Source organism: Ostrinia furnacalis, unplaced genomic scaffold, assembly GCF_004193835.3.
Source record: "Ostrinia furnacalis isolate ACB-3 unplaced genomic scaffold, ASM419383v2 OfSCF0195, whole genome shotgun sequence".
Taxonomy (NCBI): Eukaryota; Metazoa; Arthropoda; class Insecta; order Lepidoptera; family Crambidae; genus Ostrinia; species Ostrinia furnacalis.
In genome coordinates, this window is record NW_021130434.1 from 366,145 (window position 1) to 386,923 (window position 20,779).

The 20,779-nt window shown below is 36.9% G+C and overlaps 2 protein-coding genes and 2 long non-coding RNA genes across 6 annotated transcripts; all 4 read right to left on the bottom strand.

Moving 5' to 3' along the window:
• Nucleotides 1–441: 441 nt before the first annotated feature.
• LOC114355089 (uncharacterized) lies at nt 442–5,398 on the bottom strand. The gene is made up of 4 exons (XM_028307754.1): nt 5,249–5,398; nt 4,204–4,350; nt 2,676–2,923; nt 442–1,899 (listed from the first exon to the last, which is right to left on the bottom strand). Exons 1-4 carry the CDS (start codon nt 5,396–5,398, stop codon nt 1,758–1,760), a joined length of 687 nt encoding a protein of 228 aa, XP_028163555.1. The 3' UTR covers nt 442–1,757.
• A 4,152-nt stretch (nt 5,399–9,550) lies between these two features.
• On the bottom strand, nt 9,551–10,204 carry LOC114354865 (uncharacterized). Its single transcript, XR_003656065.1, has 2 exons — nt 10,138–10,204; nt 9,551–9,770 (listed from the first exon to the last, which is right to left on the bottom strand). It is a non-coding gene; the product is annotated as an uncharacterized LOC114354865 (long non-coding RNA).
• A 2,347-nt stretch (nt 10,205–12,551) lies between these two features.
• On the bottom strand, nt 12,552–14,362 carry LOC114354790 (uncharacterized). 3 transcript variants are annotated; one of them, XR_003656052.1, is made up of 3 exons: nt 14,181–14,362; nt 13,343–13,555; nt 12,552–12,812 (listed from the first exon to the last, which is right to left on the bottom strand). XR_003656052.1 is itself a non-coding variant. In XM_028307361.1 (3 exons), exons 1-3 carry the CDS (start codon nt 14,320–14,322, stop codon nt 12,795–12,797), a joined length of 336 nt encoding a protein of 111 aa, XP_028163162.1. In that variant the 5' UTR covers nt 14,323–14,362; the 3' UTR covers nt 12,552–12,794. The 3 variants fall into 3 exon arrangements, 2 of the variants coding, with proteins under 2 accessions (XP_028163162.1, XP_028163155.1); XM_028307361.1 differs by having other exon boundaries at nt 13,380–13,555; XM_028307354.1 differs by lacking the exon at nt 12,552–12,812 and having other exon boundaries at nt 12,882–13,555.
• Nucleotides 14,363–18,502: 4,140 nt separating this feature from the next.
• Nucleotides 18,503–19,260, bottom strand: LOC114354860 (uncharacterized). The gene is made up of 2 exons (XR_003656064.1): nt 18,958–19,260; nt 18,503–18,716 (listed from the first exon to the last, which is right to left on the bottom strand). It is a non-coding gene; the product is annotated as an uncharacterized LOC114354860 (long non-coding RNA).
• Between the last annotated feature and the right edge of the window lie 1,519 nt (nt 19,261–20,779).

Genomic DNA, 20,779 nt, shown 5'->3' on the forward strand with positions numbered 1-20,779 from the left:
CAGCCATAGGACGTCCACTGCTGAACATAGGCCTCCCCAATGCTTTCCATGTCGCCCGGTAATGGTAGCGGCCTGCGTCCAGCGCCTTCCTGCTACCTTTATAATGTAGTCGTCCACCTTGTAGGTGGACCGACGCCATACAAACATAAAAATATTTAATATGGACTGATATCGATCGACTTGATTTATTTATTGTCAAGTTCAAGAAAGTTTTATAGAAAGTTGTCATATTTAATGCAAAATAGAATAAATAGGTAAAGAGGGTTTTTTTTAGTATAATCTGTTGGAGCGGTCTCTACAACACAAGATCAAGCTACATTTGGACGTGTAAAAGCGCTTTAAGCCTGTTTAGAGAAAAATAATTACTATCATGAAATAAAAAGAGGTTCATTTGAAATTATAAAAATATTATAATATTATAAATATATTTTTGAAGGACATTTTCCAAAATGTTACATGTTTAATCATGACAGTGTTCATTATTTCAATACACGATGGAGTTGTCAATGGTTCTGACGGAGGCTTTGCAATATTTTATTAGACGAGCACGCCATCATGGTCACCGCGTTTGGAAGTTACGAACTCTGCTACTTCAAACATATCCACTAAAAATTATTATTGTGTCAAGACTAAAATAATAATACAATTATAATACGAGTATGTACCAATTACTTTTTCAGTCCACTCCTCGATTAGTCATGTGTGTGAACATCATTAAATGTTATGATTTGGTCGTCTATGGTTACGATTTCGGAGCGGCAGCCTTCTTTGGACAGCTTGATGCAGCGCCAACGCTTCTTCGGGCTTCGCTTGTTGACCTCATTCTTCAGGCAGTATCTGAACTTGCCCCAGACGATCATTGGATTGCCGAACTTGGATGTCACAAAGCGCAATCCTTGAATGTAAAATAAAATATAGGTAAATTATTAAAGCCACCATAGCCGAGGTGAAGGGGTCGGACTGGCCAACTCGACATTCGCGGAACGCGGCTTCCAATTACGCGACCGCTCGACTATTGTGGTGAGCCCACTCGTGACACATGCATATTTATTTTATATAGTTTTGACGCAGTGTGAAAATATCGTGAAAAATAAAATATGAAGAAATACACGAAATATTAATCTATATGCCGATTTTTCAACAATAATAAATTGATGTGTATCGTGTTTCAGGTAAGTTATTATGGTGGTCTTGCAATATCCAGACCCAATCCAATACCCAGTTTTGATTCCAATATGACTCAAAATTTGATTTGAATAGTATAGTATTTGAAAAACTTAATAGATTCTAGCACGCTTTGTAAGTATATTCTGCAACTAATCAGAAAATGTTCTTCATGAAATGAACAAAGAAAAACATTCGATTTCAAATTTTAAAAATACTTTACTTAAAACAAACAGTAAAAATTCAACAATCAAGTTGTCTAAAGACTTTTAGACCTTTATTCTCACTCTGAAGTCCAAAGTAAATATATTTTATAATATACGCGTTTTTAAGTAATACGTTCTATGAGTAATTTCGTTGTGTCGCCACCAGTGGAACCACAATCATTTATTGTAAACTCCGTCAGTTTATAATATGACGCGTGAGATTGTAAACTAAAACTGGTTAGGTAAGATTGTAATCTAAGTAAAATTTATAATATGCCGAAATTCACAATTTTACGTCGACATAATGTAAATCGTATAGAATTATTTCAGTGGTTATGGTTATCGTTATATTTAACGATAATGTCTTCCAGGGTAAAGATGACGGCTTTACACCCGATGGCAGTGCTGCTGCACACCCATCTGCTTTTGGGTCCTCTTGTAGAGGGCTTGTGAAGGCAGAAGTTGTATTTCCCTATGTTGATCATACGGTTCCCGCGTCTTGATGTCACAAACTTTGCATGCCCATAATCTGCAAAAATAAACGGAAAGGGTATTATTAAAAGATCACTAACACTTTCTATAAATTGTAAAGACAATTGAATCAGGCTAAAAACCAAAATTTTGTACTTTTCACAAATACCTATAGTCCGGTCACCGAGCACGTAAAATTTCGTCCAATGACCCCAAGCTACAACCTACAATCCTTATCGCTCGCGCGTAATTATATTGCTGTCGCGCTCGCACACATAAGGATAGGTAGCTTGGGGTCATTGGACGAAATTCTACGTGCTCGGCGACCAGACTTTACATACTAACAACTGACATAACAGGTAAGACTATTCCACTCCAATGTACACTGTCTCTAGCTGGGCAATTAAAAAGTTGTTACCAATGATTAGGTCAAACAGGTAAGGCGTAAAAAATACATGCTACAGATAAAACCATATTCATATTGGTTTTATTGAGAGTGACAGCAAAATTTACTTTGTACGTCTGTACGTACCTGTGCACATAAGACAACCCGGTCGAGTTAACTGCGCACTTAACGACCGTGACGTCACATCAACGCTCTGGTACAAAACGGGGTGAATGTAGGGAGGTGCGCGGGTAAGTGCGAGGAAGAGTTGCATTCAGAGAGATGCGCAGTTAGCTGGATCGTGTTGTACGCACCAACGCTACGGATAAAACTATATTCATCTGACATCAAATATTACAACAAGCTAGTTTAAATCATCATAGCAAAGTTGAAAATATTTATATTATTCAATTGCATGCAGTAAGCAAAACTCATACTGTCATATTTACTTTCTCTGTAAAATTAATGGTTGTGAAGATCGATGTGCTTCCTGATGTAGTCGTCGTAGGTGACCACCGTCGCCCGGCACCGGGACTTGGTGCTGGTGCAGACCCACTTCTTCTTCAGCCCCTTCGAGGAATGCTTGTGCAAACTGTATTTGTGCTTTCCGATTCTGAGCATTCGGTTGCCTCGATTTGATCTGATGTATACTGCATCTATAAATTATAACCAGAGTAACATAATTTAAAGAAATGTACTCGTAGAATAAAGGTTGCAACTTAGCAACTCGGAAAGGGATCAACCAACACGGTATCGCCAATTCACCCCAAGGCGAAGCGTTTACATTACGGTTCAACAGATAATTCTTTGAGCGCTCATACCTTACATTCTTTGTCCAAAGCGATGTGAGGAGGTTAAATAGACAGATATTATGGCCGCTTTAGTTTTGAATATGAAAAACGATCTACCACTTAANAGTGCTGGTGCAAACCCACTTCTTCTTCAGCCCCTTCGAGGAATGCTTGTGCAAACTGTATTTGTGCTTTCCTATTCTGAGCATTCGGTTGCCTCGGTTCGATCTGATGTACACTGCATCTATAAATCATAACCAAAGTAACAGAAATGTACTCATATAATAAAGGTCACACACTTATAAACTCCAACCAACAAGACAGACACAAGTACAAGCAGAGGGGTTTACATACATATTTTTTCTTAAATGTTTTAAACCCGAAATAAATAAATAAACTATTCCCACCTCTCGTACCCACCACTGCAACTCCTGTGTAGCCAGGATCTACAGCTTGACCGTCATAAAAACCCAACCAATGAAGGTCAAGTTTGTCTCGGGGGAAAGTTAAACTGTCATTGGACCCGCAACGAAATTAATCAGAACATAGAAGGAGTGTTAATGTTTAAACAGTTAAACAGAGTATTCTTTAAGAGCTCATACCTTACATTATTTTTTGTCCACACGAATGAAAGGAGGTTAAATAGACAGATATGGCCGCTTTAGTTTTGAAAAACGATCTGCCACTTAATTAAACAAACATTTCACGCGAGGTATAAGATATCCTGAATAATAAGAGAAATCCTGAATAATCGTGAAATATACAGTTTATTTCAAATGATTTTTATGTACATTGTTGCATTTGACGATTTCATTGTCTATCATCATGATTGTGGCGCGGCAACCGTAGGCCCACTTGCTGCATATCCATCTCATCTTAGGTCCCTTGGATGAGTTTAGGCTGAAGTGGTGATCCCCGAGGCGGATCATGGGTTTCCCCTTTCGCGACGTGATGAATTCAGCGACCTCTATAAAGTACGGGCCAAGTTGATAATGTATTTCTAAATCGTAACAAAATAAGTCTGCAGAGTCAATCTTACATCTTATGAGAACTGGGTCTTAATATGGACAAACTACAACACAATAAAAAATAATATTGTTCATTGTTTAAAGACTAATAAATAAGAGAAATCCTGACTGACCATGGATTATACAGTTTATTTAACATTAAAATGATTTTTATGTACATTGTTTATTTTAATGATTTGATTGTCTAGCGTCATGATGGAGGCGCGGCAACCGTAGGCCCACTTGCTGCATATCCATCTCCTCTTGGGTCCCTTGGATGTGTTCAGACTGAAGTGGTAATCCCCGAGGCGGATCATGGGCTTCCCCTGTCGTGACGTGATGAATTCAGCAATGTCCTCTATAAAGTATGGGCCAAGTTGATAAAATTAAATGTATTTCTATCGTACCAAAATAAGTCTGCAGCGTCAATCTTAATCTTATGAGAACTGGGCCTTAAATATGATAAAATTTAAATAATATGAATGTTACAACACAATAAAAATCAATATGGACAACATTTAAAATCTATTTTAATATCAAAAAACAAACAATGATCGTTGTTATAGAGAAGAGAAGAAAAGAAGACTTATAAACACCAAGAGCATACTATAAAGTTGTAATATTTACAGATTTTATTCTGCCTTTACTATTTTGATAACCAAACAAGGCATACTTAGCTGGCAAATATTGGTCTCACACACATAATTTAATACAGTAAATTGCCAAATCGTAAGAAGCGTATGCAAAAAACTGATACTCTAAAACGTTCTCAAATGGCGTTCTACTTCTACAGTAACTTTCGAATGCCCATAAAAAAAAATCCATCCCACACGACTCTACGGGCTCTCTCTCTCAAATGTATAATTATTTACAAAGAGATAGAACATAATTTTAGGGCTCCTTTTTCTTCTGCATCTATCGATTCATTTGCAACGTCAGTCTATTCTGACCCCCTGACTAGGACCTTGGACTGACACCGTCTTCAGTTGACACTTGACACTAACAGCCGTGTGTCGCGATCACAGATTTACAAAGTTTGATGCTTTAACCACATCAACGGGTGCAGTTCACCATCGCCGGCGCGATCATAGGCCAATCAATGACAGGTCGGGCGGACTGTCATGGGCGCGCGACCTGTCATTGGCATCTGGAGATTGCGATGGCGATCTGCCCGCGTTGCTGTGGTTGAAGTTTCAATCATCTGACACTTTAGTGATTATGTACATTGTTATATTTAGCGATCATATTTTCAATAGTGATGATAGACCCTCGGCAGCCGTGCCGCGACCACCTGGTGCATAGCCAGCGCTGCTTTGGGCCTCCTTCTTTCTTGTTCTTGTTCAGGCTGAAGGTGTAATCTCCCAGGCGGATCATGGTCTTCCCCTGCCTCGACGTGATGAATTCGACGTTCTCTATAAAGTATGCGCCAAAAATATTGTTATCGTACCAAAATAAGTCGCACATTTATCAACCTGGAAAGGGATCGTAACCGTATCAATTTGAGGCGGTCAGTATTAATTGTATGAAACTCCATACTGCAACGTACATTTCGTCGCTTGCCTCTCTAACTGACGTATCTGTCATTTTTTTCGAAACACCATCTTAATTAATTTCGCAAGACGAATCGATCTGTCTAATTGCCTGAAAATTTTGCAAAATGTCGTATTTGTCGTAATTACGTCAGAGAGGCAAGCGACGATTTTTCCGCAGACCACACGGTAACGTAAACGCCTCGCCTCGCCATTGACAGCGCGCGAAAGGCGATACGATGTTGATACCTTTCCGAGTTGATAAGTCTACTATGAGCTTTAGTCTGTACTGTGTATCATACATACGAGCAATACGAAGGAGTGACATATTAAAGGTGACGGCCGATGTCTTAAAAAGAGGACTTTTGAATACTACTTTAAAGAGAATATTAATAAAGACAAACGTTGTATTAACAGATTTAATTTGTCTTTACTAATGCTAGTAGTAACACTAGAGTTGTTTAAAAAATTTAACTTAGCTGTTGGCTAAACTATATTTACGTGTATTTTAAAAGGGCTTCTTTTTCTTCTTTGACTTTAACACTCTTCTATTAGGTTAATGATTATGTACATTGTTACATTTAGCAATAACATTTTCAATAGTGATGATAAATCCCCGGCAGCCATTCGACCACCTAGTGCATATCCATCTCTTCTTGGGTCCTTTGATTTTGTTGTTTTTGTTCAGGCTGTAATGGTAATCCCCGAAACGGATCATGGGGTTCCCCTGACGCGACGTGATGAATTCAGCAGCGTCCTCTATAAAGTATGGACCAAGTTGAAAAATACATAATTTAACTAATTAAGACATGAGAAAAAAACTGAGGCATGTCTCGTTTCTGTCGGGTCTGTGTTTTTTTTTTGTATGGAGCGTGGCCGTTCTTCTTTTTGCCTGACATGGGCATATAAACCTCAAGAGGTTTGTAGTCATTAAAAAAGTACATAAATTAAAAATTTTATATTGTACCTGTCGCTTTAATGATTATGTACATTGTGGCATTTAGCAATAACATTTTCAACAGTCATGATAAATCCCCGGCAGCCGTTCGACCACTTGGTGCAAATCCAACGCTGCTTCGGTCCGTCTTTGTTTTTCCTTTTGTTCACACTGAAATGGTACCCTCCAAGTCGAATCATGGTGTTCCCCCTTCGCGACGTAATATATTCAGCTTCTTCTATGGTTTATGAAATAACGACAGTAACTAATGAATGAAAAATTTAAATAGAAAATAATTATCCACCACCATTAAAAAAATTAATGAATGAATCACAGCTTCGATTCTCAGTTAAGGCACGTGTCTACATGTGCCGCAGGAGGCCATGGGCAAACAACGGTTATATGGTATCTGGTTTACACAAAATAGTCATAATTGATTTACAAATACAATTTATTTTCTACACACTCTTCACACTCATACTTAAGTATGCACCGCAAAATGTCATTGAATAAAAAAAAAATATGTCATAAATTAGGAGAGAACACTCAAAATAGATAACAATGATTATTTTATTTATAAATAAGATAATAAGCGAATGTGTTGACAAACCCTTGGAACGTAGACGAGAATACCTTAATAAACACACAAACTTACATTAATTTTAAAAAATATATTAAGTGCAAAAATAAAAGAGACTAAAATTGACTAGACGACATTTTAAAACCTATAAACCTATTTGAGTCATCAAAGATAAGACATTAAAATCTAGTTTTTAGAATTCCATACAATTTTTAAGGTGGACTTTACTGGACCCACATAAGATCAATCACTCGTCTATCTGTTTAATATCTGGAGTAGTTTTTTAATACTAATAAGTCGTATGATAAATCCTACAGGCTACATTGACTAGCATTTTCCTAAGTTTAAGCATAATGGACGTACACTGTTATGCCTATGAACTAAACTATGAAGTAATAAATAACGCTTCAACCACATCACAAAATAAAGGGAAGAAGATCCAAATCTTCTGTTATCACCAGTAATAGTAGGCAGAATCTAATTACTTTCGTAAATATAGTAGCTCGTGACACCTAAAGTAGCCAAAAAGTTCGCAACATGTCTTTATAAAGCCATATTGTATTTATTAGACAACATTTGTTGATAAACTGTTTATGACTAGTGTAAAACAAGTTTACCATAAACACAGGTTTCTGAAACTTGGCCGTCCACACTTGCTCTCCACTCGTAGCGGGGAGCACGGCAACATGTATCATAAACAATGTTTCATCACCTATGTTTATGAACTGTTTACAGAGATGATGGAACATTATGAAACATAATGAAACATTGTTTATGAACAGTTTATAACCAGTGTTTATCAACAAATGTTGCCTAATGAATACATGGCTTATACATGGCTATACAATTGGAATAAGGTTGTGCTGTCAACTTTTTGAAGACTGTGAGTGACACGAACTGTTTGACGCTGACTGTACAGTTCAATGGTTATGTTCTTTTTGGTATTCGACTAGAACTTTGCCTATGGTGATGATAAGAGCGCGGCAGCCTAAGTCCCACTTGGTGCAAGTCCAGCGCTGCTTCGGACCCTGGCTTCTCTTCTTCACACGGAAGTGGTGCTCTCCAACGCGAAGCATGGTCTTCCCCCGCCGCGACATTACGAATACTGGTTTCACTGTGATAGAAAGGCCGTGCAATTATTATTTTAACGCCATTTGCATCTGATATAAGATACATAATGAAGTGTTTAAGTAAGAAAGGACGGTGTGTTAAGCATTTGACTAGAGGTTGCGGCGTCAACCAAAATTTAAACAGCCTCTGAGTGTTATAAGGAGTCAGGGACAAAATAAACAAGACAACTTGCCTCAGATCCTTTTTATATCATCATAAAATCAGCTGCTTCTGAACAGTTCAGAATCTATCATTTAACTTGACAGTTTTCATAAAGTTATAGCACAGGTTATAGGTACACTTAACACTAGAATGTACGCTTAATGCAGAGACCGCTAACAAAACACTGTTTTACGTTTTTTTTTTATTACTCACAATTTCTCCATGTAAATAAACGTAATAAAATCGGACAATAACATTATCCACAGTATTAATACAGGCACGGCAACTTTTACACGCTTTAGTGCACTTCCACCGTCGCTTCAACCCTCTACACATATTCTTGACCAAGCTGTAATGGCGGTCACCAAGGCGGATCATGGGATTTCCCTGCCGCGAGGTTATGAAGTTCGCACAACTTCGCCCCATATGGCAGTCACGGAAATTGACCCGAAGGGTCAAGATCAAAATATTCGGGTCCAACGTTAAATCCGTTCTGCTCTATGGGTGTGAAACGTGGAAGGTCACCAAGGTTATCTCGCACCAGCTGCAGTTCTTCATCAACCGCTGCCTTCGCCGAATTCTCGGCATATACTGGCCCGAGAAAATCTCCAACGTCGAGCTATTGGAACGCGGCCACGAAATTCCGATCGACCAGCAGATCAAGCGCCGCAAGTGGAACTGGATTGGCCACACTCTCCGAAGGGACCCCGATCACATCCCTAAGCAGGCTCTGGATTGGAATCCCCAAGGAAAACGCAAACGTGGTCGACCCAGGCAAACTTGGCGGCGCACTGTAGCGGACGAGGCGAAGAAGATCGGCTAGACCTGGAGCGAGATCAAGCGAGAAGCTCAAGACCGAACGAGATGGAGGACTGTTGTGGACGCCCTCTGCCCAATCTAGGGGACATAAGACCATAAGTCAAGAGGTTATGAAGTATCTATCATTTCATAATATGTCAGTTTTCATGAAGTTATAGGTACTTATTACAAGCATGTACATATATGATTCTTTAGAATTCAGCAGAAACGTAAACAAATATGGCCAACTGACATAAAATCATTTTAATCTGTGCACTAGTGAGGTGACAAAAATATTTTTGCGTTGTATAAGCCATTTGTCGAGGAAGGCTTTATAGGTTATATTATAACATCACCCTACAGCCAATTGGGGGCACAGCTAGTAAACCAATAAAATCTTTAAAATAAAAAGTATGTTTATTGCATATTACGTGTAATGTGTATGTACATCGTTACTTTTAGCAATAACACTGTCTACAGTCACGAGAAATGCGCGGCACCCGGTGTAACTCTTGGTGCAACACCACCGTTGCTTCGACCCTTTACTCTGCTTCTTGACCAAGCTGTAGTGGTGGACACCAAGACGGATCATGGGATTTCCCTGCCGAGATGTTATAAATTCGGCGTCACCTAAAATAAAAAATGGACTTAAATGTTATGAAGGCAGGTAATGATATGTCACTGATGAAATAAGGCCAGTAAATCAATACTAATATCAATTAATATTATAAACTGAAGAATTTGTTTGGTTAGTTGAACGCGCTAATCTCAGGAACTACTGGTCCGATTCGAAAAATCAGTTTTGTGTTGGATAAACCATTTATCGAGGAAGGGTTTAGGTTTATAACATCACCTTACAGTCAATTGGGGTGGAGCAGTAAAGAAAAATGTTGCGAAAACGGGAAATATTATTCAAACTATAGTAAGTACAAAGTCGCGGGCACAGCTAGTAAACCAATAAACCTTAAATATAAAAAGTATGTTTATTGCATATTACGTGTAATGTGTATGTACGTCGTTACTTTTAGCAATAACACTGTCTACAGTCACGAGAAATGCGCGGCGGTGCAACACCACCGTTGCTTCGACCCTTTACACAGCCTCTTGACCAAGCTGTAGTGGTGGTCACCAAGGCGGATCATGGGATTTCCCTGCCGCGAGATTATGAATTCAGGGTCACCTAAAGCAAAAAATTACCAGTACATGTACATTTACATAGGTACATTCAAAAGTTAGTACCTAGCTATGTAGTCTGCATCAAATAGTTCGTTACACCCAAAGTGGGCAAAAAACATTTTTAGCCACTTTGGTCACGAACTGTTTGAAGGATATCCCAAACCAAAATAGGTATTAGGGTGGTCCTTATTCCTACGAAAAAAAATTTTTTTCTTATATTTTGCGGGGCACCACGTAATTTGAATATATACCATATGAAAGTCTTTCATTCTTTTTTTTTTTAATTTTTAAAAGACATTTAGGGGTCGCTACCAAGGTTTGAATTTTAAGTAAAAACACAAAATCTGTATTTGTTAGATTAATTTATTTTTAGTCGAAGCCAAATAAAAACATTACTAAATTATTGTTGTTGCTATGAACTAAGATATTATGTACAATGTACATATTTGAATCAATAATTTTTAAGATATGCGAGTTTACTTGTTAGTATCTCGACGCGTCGGTACCATGGTCGGTACAGAAGAGGGGTTGAGGGGAGAAGGGGACAAGAAGCGATTGTCTATTCTATCTATGCGATGTTCATTTGCACCTAAAATGTGATATAAACACTTAAATAAAACATTTATGAAACCATGATTTAAGATCTTCAAAGCTTTTTGTAAATATTTTGACAGCTGGTAGCGACCTCTAAATCTTAACCAAAAAAAAAACAAAAAAGCTAATTTCATATTTAGAGGTATATAATCGAATGAGAAAGTGCCCCGGGGAGAATTCAGAAGTCGAAAAATAAGGACCACCCTAATAGGTATTGCTGTCTTCTATACTGTATCTTACTGTAGACCAGTAAATAAGTATGTTTGTATGTAAATAAACATGTTTTGATATTGTGCCAGTTAATAAAAGTAAAATGCTATTTTAAAAAAATCAATAATGTGTATGTACATTGTTACATTTAGCGATAATACTGTCTACTGTCACAAGAAAAGCGCGACACCCGATGGAATTCTTGGTGCATATCCACCGTTGCTTGGAGCCTTTGGAGTGCCTCTTCATCATGCTAAAATGGTGGTGGCCAAGTCGGATCATATTGTTACCCTGACGCGAGATTATGAATTCGGCATCGGCTGGAAAAATTAATAATTTGTTGTGGTAACACAATATTATGTTGAGGTGAGTCCCGCACAACTGAGAATTGCGATTTTATTTAGCATTGGACGACATGACGTGGCTGAAATGATGATGATGATGGAATGTCAAGAATAATGATTACTTAACAATGCGACTAGAGCGAGGAGGAAACACTCAGCTATCTGAATTAGAGACACCTTTATACGAAAGCAAAATAAAAATATATGGTCCACAGATTTTATTATTACAACTTATAAATAACTTAAAGTAATATAACAAAAACAATTGTACAGGAATAATTAGAATAAATACATATGACATTTCAATAGGTTTAAAGCCTATAAAAACTATAGCAAAATATTATACGATACATACTTACAAATCAGGCATACGAAAAGAAACACTAGTTAATAATATCGATACACTGATCACCATTTTCAGTAACAAGTTTTGTGACACTTGTACCTAATCTACTTTGCTAGTATTTTTTGCTTTCATTTATTGTTAAGTCAATTCAAAATCATTTGGTAAAGTTATTTTGAACTAGAGGCGCAGTGTAATATGTTGAAGAATATTTATATTTATTTATATAGATGTACATGTTTATGTACATTTACACATTTGGCGATAACATTGTCTATGGTCACGATGTGGGCACGACACCCTGCGTACCGCTTAGTGCACATCCACCTTTGCTTTGAACCTTCGACTTTTTTAGACAGGCTGAAGTGGTGTTCGCCGAGGCGGATCATGGTGTTGCCCCGTCGGGAAGTTATAAATTCAGCTTCAACCAGAACAAAAACGTTAAATAAGTAATAGAGCAGAGAAACACGACATGGAATTAACAAACAATGTGTAGGTGTTAATACGTAACGATGTTATGAATTAATCATATTATGCCGTCTTGGATACTTAACATACAAAATATCACCATGTATTGAATGCAATGGTGGTTGCCAATACGAATCATAGGATTACGATTTTTTCAGCAAGATGTTATAAAATCAATATCTTCTAAAGCATGTAAAAGTACATGACGATATGTGATAAACTAAATTTCACGCGAGTGAAGACGCTGGCAAAATTTAGTATTAAAATAAATAACGGTAGAAGCCTTAAGAAGTATGTTTATTCGAAAAATATACCAAAATTTTACACAACACTAGAAGTGTTGATTATAATGTTGATGTTCATTTTTGTATCTGGCGATAACACCGTCAATGGTCACGAGGAAGGCGCGACACCCTGCATACCGCTTAGTGCATATCCACCGTTTCTTCGGCCCTTCGCCTTTAGTAAGGCTGAAGTGGAATTCGCCAAGGCGGATCATGGTATTACCCTGTCGCGAAGTTATAAATTCAGCTTCAACTAGAACAAGAACGTTAAATAATTAATGGAGCAGAGAAACACGACAAAAAATAAACAAACAGTGTAAGTGCATACATAACGAATGAATTCCATTCTGGCCCAAAATGTCGCATTAACTGCACATAAATTAATTATTTAGTGCAGCATAAAAAACAAAACTTAGTTTTTTATTAACAACATATTAACACTAATCAAATGCCGTCTTGAATACTTAAAATACAAAATATCGCCATGTATTGACTGCAATGGTGGTTGCCAATATGAATCATAGGATTAGGATTTCCTCAGCAAGACTAGATGGTTTAAAATCAATGTCTTCTAAAACATGTTTTTATGGGACAAATGGTAAATGATTACCATCGCCCATAGAAGATACCCGCAGGCCCGGGGGCGTTACGTACGAGTACGTTGCCGTCCTTTTTGTAAAAGTTGATTATTATTTAAAAGAATCTGTATGAGTCAAACATCTTAGAATAAATAACTGTAGTAATTGGCGCCATAAGAAACATTTATTAGAAAATTATACGAACATTTTACACAATACTATAATTTTTGATGTTTATGTACATTTTTACGTTTGGCGATAACACCGTCAATGGTCACGAGGAAGGCGCGACACCCTGCATACCGCTTAGTGCATATCCACCGTTTCTTCGGTCCTTCGCCTTTAGTAAGGCTGAAGTGGTATCCACCGAGGCGGATCATGGTGTTACCCCGTCGCGAAGTTATAAATTCAGCTTCATCTACAACATAATGTTAAATAACAGAGCATGGGTATCAATGTGAAGGTGCAATAACATAATGGCTTAAAAAAACTTAGTTTTTCATCAGCTTATCACTAATCAAATGTCATCTTGGATTCTTATTGATTTATTAAATATTTTTATTTGCTTGAACACAATATACATTGGTGATGTTGTGAAATAATAATTAAATAACTTTTCCAACTTAGCCATGTAACAAAATAAAAACAATTAATAATGTCAAATATTGACTCAAGCAAGCCACATCTAAGACAACAAATAAATCAGTCACAGAAAAAAATTCATATAATTATGTCAAATTGAGGAAGAAATTTACATAATTATTATAGGTCATACACAAATAAATATAGTTCTTAGATACGAAAGTCCAGTACGCGGAATACGCAATATGTACATGTATATGATATAGTGAAAAACATTAAACATTTTTAATTTCAACGAATGGCGCATAGTGGAAATTGATCGTGACGAACGCACTTCGGTTAGTTTCGCCGTGGGTCGCCCATACTTCGGTTCGCGCTTCGTCTCGGTCAATTTCCCGCATAGTGTACTTGCGCCAAAAGATTATTATTCATAGTAGTACATTGATGAACATTATTATTACATTTAATGACATGTCGGTCTATGGTGATGATAGAGGCACGACACCCGCCGTTTTTCTTCGTGCAAACCCAGCGCGTCCTTAGAGTCTTCGGACATCTTGCATCTTTGGCCTGGCTGAAGTGGTGGTTGCCAATACGAATCATGGGATTCCCACGGCAAGATGTTATAAATTCAATTGCTTCTGAAACAAAAAGTTCAGTACCAATTAAAAAAGTTGTATGAGTCAAAGCGAGATCACGCTATAAATAAAAAAAAAATCGCAAATAAAAGAGTTTTCAAAACATTCACTTGTATTTTCATAGTCAAATAAATAGACAGGTTTTCAGAAAAACACATTTTTAATTACGACTGGTATGTCGATAAACATTGTTATAATTGGCAATGACGTCTCCAATGCAGTATTGAGAGGATTACATTTACAAAAATACAAAATAAATGTTTCACTTAGAGTAGGCGCACACCGTTGATTTTTAGTTGGCCGATAGTTGTGCCCGATTTTAAATTGTATGAAGAATCGGCCAAATCGAATCGGCGTAGTGTGCGCACTGCCATACATGCCCATACTGATCAACTGCCCGACTAAACTATCGGCCGACGAAAAATCAACGGTGTGCGCCTACTCTTACCTAATTTCTTTTTCTCCTTATTTTTTTGATTCCCCTTTTAAGCAATTACGGATAATTATTATTTGCTTGTGAATTATTATTTACATGTTGTGAATTCCTACTTTCTAAATCATATTTAGAAAGTAGTTTTAATTTACATAGTGAATTACAATACATAAGTAAATTAGGTTAAAAATTCAGTTTGAATTTTGTCTCCAATTTTACAGCCATCTTTCAATAATGGTTGTGCTCGTTATTTGCGAGTACTACAGTTTCATTCACAGTGAAAAAATATGCTCTGCAACCCGTTGATAATTTAGTGCACACCCATCTGATCTTGGGCCCTCTGTACCAAGTTTGTTTGTTGAACCGGAACTTGCCGCATTGCAGAACCGGGTTCCCGAATCGTGACGTAGTAAAAATAATGTCGTTATCTGCAACAAATTACTAAAGATGGTTTAAACTAAACATTCTAAAACATCTACAAGACCGCTGGCTTACTTCAATTGATGAAAAAACTATGAGTATTTTTAATTAAATGACACAAAGAAGTATACGAGTACATGTCTTATCAATGTAATACATGACAAATAAGTAGGTATGTCTAAAACAATGGTGTGTAAAGCAGCTTAAATAAAATTGCTGAGACCATAATAATTACAACCGTCTTTCAATCATGGCTGTGTTTATTATTTGCGGTAACTATAGTTTCATTCACAGTGAAAATAAATGCTTTGCAACCCGTTGCTACTTTAGTGCACACCCATCTGACCTTTGGCCCTCTGTAACGAGTCTGTTTGTTGAACCGGAACTTGCCGTATTTCAAAACCGGGTTCCCGAATCGAGACAAAGTAAAAACTACGTGGTTATCTGGAACATTAGATAACTTTAAAATACAAATTATAAGACATCGACAAGTACTTACTATTAATAAAAAACGATATATTTAATTTAAAAAATGTCTTAATTTATTTATAGGTAAACTCGCTCACTCGTAACACAGGCATGTTTAGCTTAGTAGGTACTAGGGGCTAACGAGATTATTAGTAATTTGTGTTTTGCACAAATTACTTATATTCTTAAAAAATAAAAATAAGGTAAACACCGCATGCAATATATTAGTGTAATATCAGTTATAACTAGACAAGTAGGCAATTATAAATTGGAAAGAAAAAAAAGTTACAGAAATGGTCCGATACAGATAATTTATGATAAAAAGGTAAAAGTAAAAAGAGGGTAAAATGTAAAAAATGCTAGAACACATTTACAGACTACATCCTTGCATTTTCAAACGCTAACTTTCAATCAATCATGGTTGTGCTTGTTATTTGCGGAAACTATGGTTTCATTCACAGTGAAAATAATTGCTTTGCAACCAGTTGCTACTTTAGTGCACACCCATCTGACCTTCGGCCCTCTGTACCGTGCGTTCTTGTTAAACCGGAACTTGCCGCATTGCAGAACCGGGTTCCCAAATCGTGACGTAGTGAAAATAATGTCGTTATCTGCAACAAATTACTAAAGATGATTCAAACTAGAAATTTTAAAACATCTACAAGACCGCTGGCTTACTGCAATTAATTTAAAAAAAAACTCTTTTTAGTTAATTAATACAAAGAAGTATAAGTCTTATCAATGTAATACATCTAAAAACATTGCATATATCCTTGCATTTCCAAACGCTATCTTTCAATCATGGCTGTGCATATTATTTGCGGTAACTATAGTTTCATTCACAGTGTAAATAAATGCTTTGCAACCCGTTGCTATTTTAGTGCACACCCATCTGGCCCTCGGCCCTCTGTACCGAGCCCTTTTGTTGAACCGGAACTTGCCGCATTGCAGAACCGGGTTCCCGAATCGTGACGTAGTGAAAATAATTTCGTTATCTGCAATAAATTACCAATGGACAGTTTAAACTAGAAATTATAAAGCATCTACAAACCCCCGAGTACCTACTTAAAATTATAAACAAACACATTTTTATGACAAACAAACAACTATAAATGTCGTGACAATATAATATATGACAAAATACAATGATGTGTAAAGAAGCTTAATATAAAATACATAGCTAAGACTGAGACCATATACCTATCCGGTGAAAGAAAACCGAAAAGACTGATAGTAACCAGAAACAATGTTTTAAGTCAAGTTTAAATAGATTTTTAGACACACTACAAACTCTACATAGATATTCTTGTAGAAAAAGAGAAGCAAATAATAAAGGCTTTTCCAATAAGGGGTATTATAAATCATTGATCAGTATTCTTACAAAACCACGACTTATAAGGACTCGTTCCGTTTTTTGCAGGAACTGTTTTTCTTTTTCAAGATTCCGTTTAATAGTTTACGTATTTTAATATTAACATTCACACGAACATCCCATTTGCAGGGTCCCGCAAAAAACCGATCCATTCAAACTTCAAACACGCTGGTGTGTTCAACGATAATCTAGTTTTGCGGGATCCATTACAGGGTCCAGCGAATCTGGATTGCAGTAGGAAAGGGCCCTTAGGGTTCATGGTTATGACAACCGGCTATCTTTATAATAGTTTCTTCAAAGGTGATGATCCTCGCACGGCACCCCTTGCTCGCCACCCTGTTGCACTGCCATCTTATTTTAGGCCCTGGAGCATTCTTCTGTATTCTGCAAAATTTGTATGGGCCATATCGAAGCAGTGGATTCCCAAACATCGATGTTGTAAATTCAATTTCGACTTCTGCAATTGATTAACATCAACAATTTTATTTATCACTTCTACAATTTATTCTAATTACGCATAAAATATAGGAACTAGAAACTAGGCATTGATTTAACATCTTCAATTTACTTTTTATAAATACCAGATCTTTATGATAAAAATAAAACAACAATTAAAGAACAGAATAAAAATAACCTTGTTTATTATTATTGTGGATCAAAAAATTAAGAAGTTTCGTCTTTGATTCCACCTTCTTGGTGTTGCCTAAACACACAATATCCGTTCAGCCAATTTTTTCCTTTGTTTTCTACTGAATTTCGATGCCTGTTATACTTAGTCCACTTTAGTGTGAATTGTCGTCTAAAACTTGCCAATTCTTTCTTTAACTTCGGCAGCAAATCATCAGGACAATTAGTTTCACGAGCGACAAAATTGATCAGTGTGCCTACCATGAGTTTACGTTAGGTGTGCTCGCTAGCGACTGCGTAAAAAAATGACATTTAAATGTATGACATATTGTGCAGCGCCCCTAGCGGCTACTTTCAAGAAATAAAATCTTCATATAATTTTTTGACGTATTCGCTAGCGAGCTCACCTAACGTAAACTCATGGTAGGCACACAGTTCTTGAAATTAGCTGTTCATAAATTTTAATTTGCTTGTGAATATTATCTCACACATCTTCTTTCGAGTAATGGCACACCATTGGTGTTGGTACTTGTACATATTTTCACCTTTAATAAAACAAATACTGCCATAGATTGATTTTCAATTCAATCCTGAAGGTTTCCATAACGCATAGAGGCGCGGGAGATGTCCAAGGATATTTATTTATTATTATTTATTTATTTATAGCTACATTCAATACTACATTTGAAAGGAGTTTGCGGGTTTAGGAAAAAAAATCCATATAATTTTAGTAGGTTCGTGTTATGTATATAAGAAAAAACTAAAAATGCGATACAAATAATACTTTTTTGGCTCTATTTGTTAATGTAGATTGTATTGTTAATGGTTATATTATTTCATTATTTGTGACTATGGCCATGATTTATACTGATGATCTTATCAAATAGCGTAGTGACGTATGCCTTGCACCCAGAAGCGATCCTGGTGCACACCCATCTGACCTTAGGCCCCTTGTATTGAGAGTGCCGATTATACCTGTGCATGCCCATTTGTAGGACAGGCTTCCCGAATTTGGATGTCGTGAAATAAGGCAAATTTTCTGGAAATAAACATGTAAAATAGTATAATCGGCGATTACAAGGACTAGATATAATAAATAACTCTTGACAATAATTGCTTTGTTTTTTGAATTAGTTAGATAGCTAAAAAAATAGACATTATTTATTAGTATAGAGTCTACTGAAATTACTAAAGTCAATAAGGGGTATCATGACACACAGGAATAAACTAGGTACAATTAAAACGTAGAATATTTTGATTTTAGATCGATAAATACATACAAATAACATCCACTACTGAACATAAGCGCCAATGATTTCCTGATTTGGGCGGTTGGTAGCTGTCTTCATCCATCGCCTTTCTGCTATCTTAATAAGAGTGATCAATAGCTTTAGCAGTGATTGTGTGGATTACAGATCTGAATAATCTTGTTATCGAAAGTGAGGACTGTGGCCTTGCAGCCTGTCGAGGTCCTGGTGCAGACCCAGCGCACACGAGCGGAGTTACACTTGTGGTAGCGGTTGAACCTCCGACCGCCGATCAGGAGGACCGGCTTGCCATACCTTGACGTGGTGAATACTATTTCATCTGGAAAATAATAAAATAAACGTTAGATGCACTTTATTGTACACCGCACAAAAGAGAAAGGTAAAAGAATGCCGTTTCTCTTCGAAAGCGATCGCTTTTTGACAACCCAGGGAAACGCTAAAAGATAAGGAGACATATAGAGTGCCCCATAAGGGCTACCTTTTTTTTATATATTTGACGTTCATAAGTGCCACTTGTGGTCTAAACGGAATAAATATTTTTGAGTTTTTTTAACGACAGTTTGTATTTATTTACGAAATCTAATTGCGGCACAAAAAAAGTCATCCCTAAAGTTTAAATTAAAGGTAAATTAAATTATTGCAAATAAAATGATACATTAAACTAATGCAAAAGCAAAAAGAACAGACATAAAAGGACAGCGGGGAATTGAAATAAAGAAAGAAAGATACATTTATTACAATGGACATCACACAAATACAGGCAATTACATAGACATGACAGTGGCACATAATAATAAAAGAAGAAAAAATAAAAACAAGAGTAAACTGAGCAGTGCCACCCATTCACCAACAACCAATTCAAATGCCTACTGCAACGGGACCCCACTCAGCATATGCCGTGGCCCACGGTGACGAAGGCCACGGCGCTGGTTTTCAGTGTGCCCCATGCCGAGTGAGGGTCACGGACCATTGGTAAAATAAAAAAAAAAAAAAAATTGCATTCACATATAACATCAACTGGAGTTTATAGGTTATCCAATGAATAAAACGCCTGAAATTACATACTTTAAAGCTTTATTTTTTTCGTCTTGCTTTAGCTCTTGTTATTAGAGTTAAACAGTTAACCAGATTATGGAGTAACAATTTAATCTGGTCTTTCTGTCGCAACGAATAGTTCATGAAATTCAAATCTCGCTAACTTTGTTCTCCATAAAAATTTCTTTTAGTTGCCTCTCTTTTAAAGTCCGATGCCTATCTTATTCTTCATTCGTGATTATGATTGCCTTTTACATTGATAACGTTATTATGCACGGTGATGACGGTCACTTTACACCCATTGCTGGTTCTGGTGCAGACCCATCGAGTCCTGTCCCGCCAGCGGCCCTGCCGGTGGTACCTGTTGTAGCTGTGGCCGGCGAACATTAGCTTGGGCTTGCCATATCTTGACGTAGTAAATACGATACCTATAATGGAAAAAGTAGGGGACATTTTTGCATAGTCTGTAAGAAGCTATGTGTCGTCACATTGAGCAGTACGTCTCAGATTGTTGTCAGAGGCACTAGTCATTTGTAATAGTAATAACTTATAGTCATTTGTAGGTGTAATAGAAACTCAATGGTTTTTCTGGTTTTGATTATTTTAATTGCAATGTCCGAATTGGCTTCCAAAAATGCTAAGAATACTATAGAATTGAAGGAGATTCTACTAATTGACATCGCCGTGCGAACCCAGGCCGGTTCGTCGTCAGACCGTGTAGAATACAGCTAGTCAACACATGCACTTACAGTACCGGACCGGATAGAAACCCTTGGACTTCATATTGTAACACGACCTC

Bases quoted from the DNA above. Each gene is read 5' to 3' on its own strand.
- LOC114355089 (XM_028307754.1), bottom strand. From the start codon at position 5,398: ATGATCCGCCTGGGAGATTACACCTTCAGCCTGAACAAGAACAAGAAA. The intron at 4,351-5,248 runs GTACATAATCAC...ACGTCACGACAG, and splicing joins TGATCGCTAAATATAACAAT to GGGAAGCCCATGATCCGCCT. The intron at 2,924-4,203 runs GTACATAAAAAT...TTATTCTACGAG, and splicing joins AAATCATTAAAATAAACAAT to TACATTTCTTTAAATTATGT.
- LOC114354790 (XM_028307354.1), bottom strand. From the start codon at position 14,322: ATGATTCGTATTGGCAACCACCACTTCAGCCAGGCCAAAGATGCAAGA. The intron at 13,556-14,180 runs GTAATAATAATG...ATTATGTTGTAG, and splicing joins AGACCGACATGTCATTAAAT to ATGAAGCTGAATTTATAACT.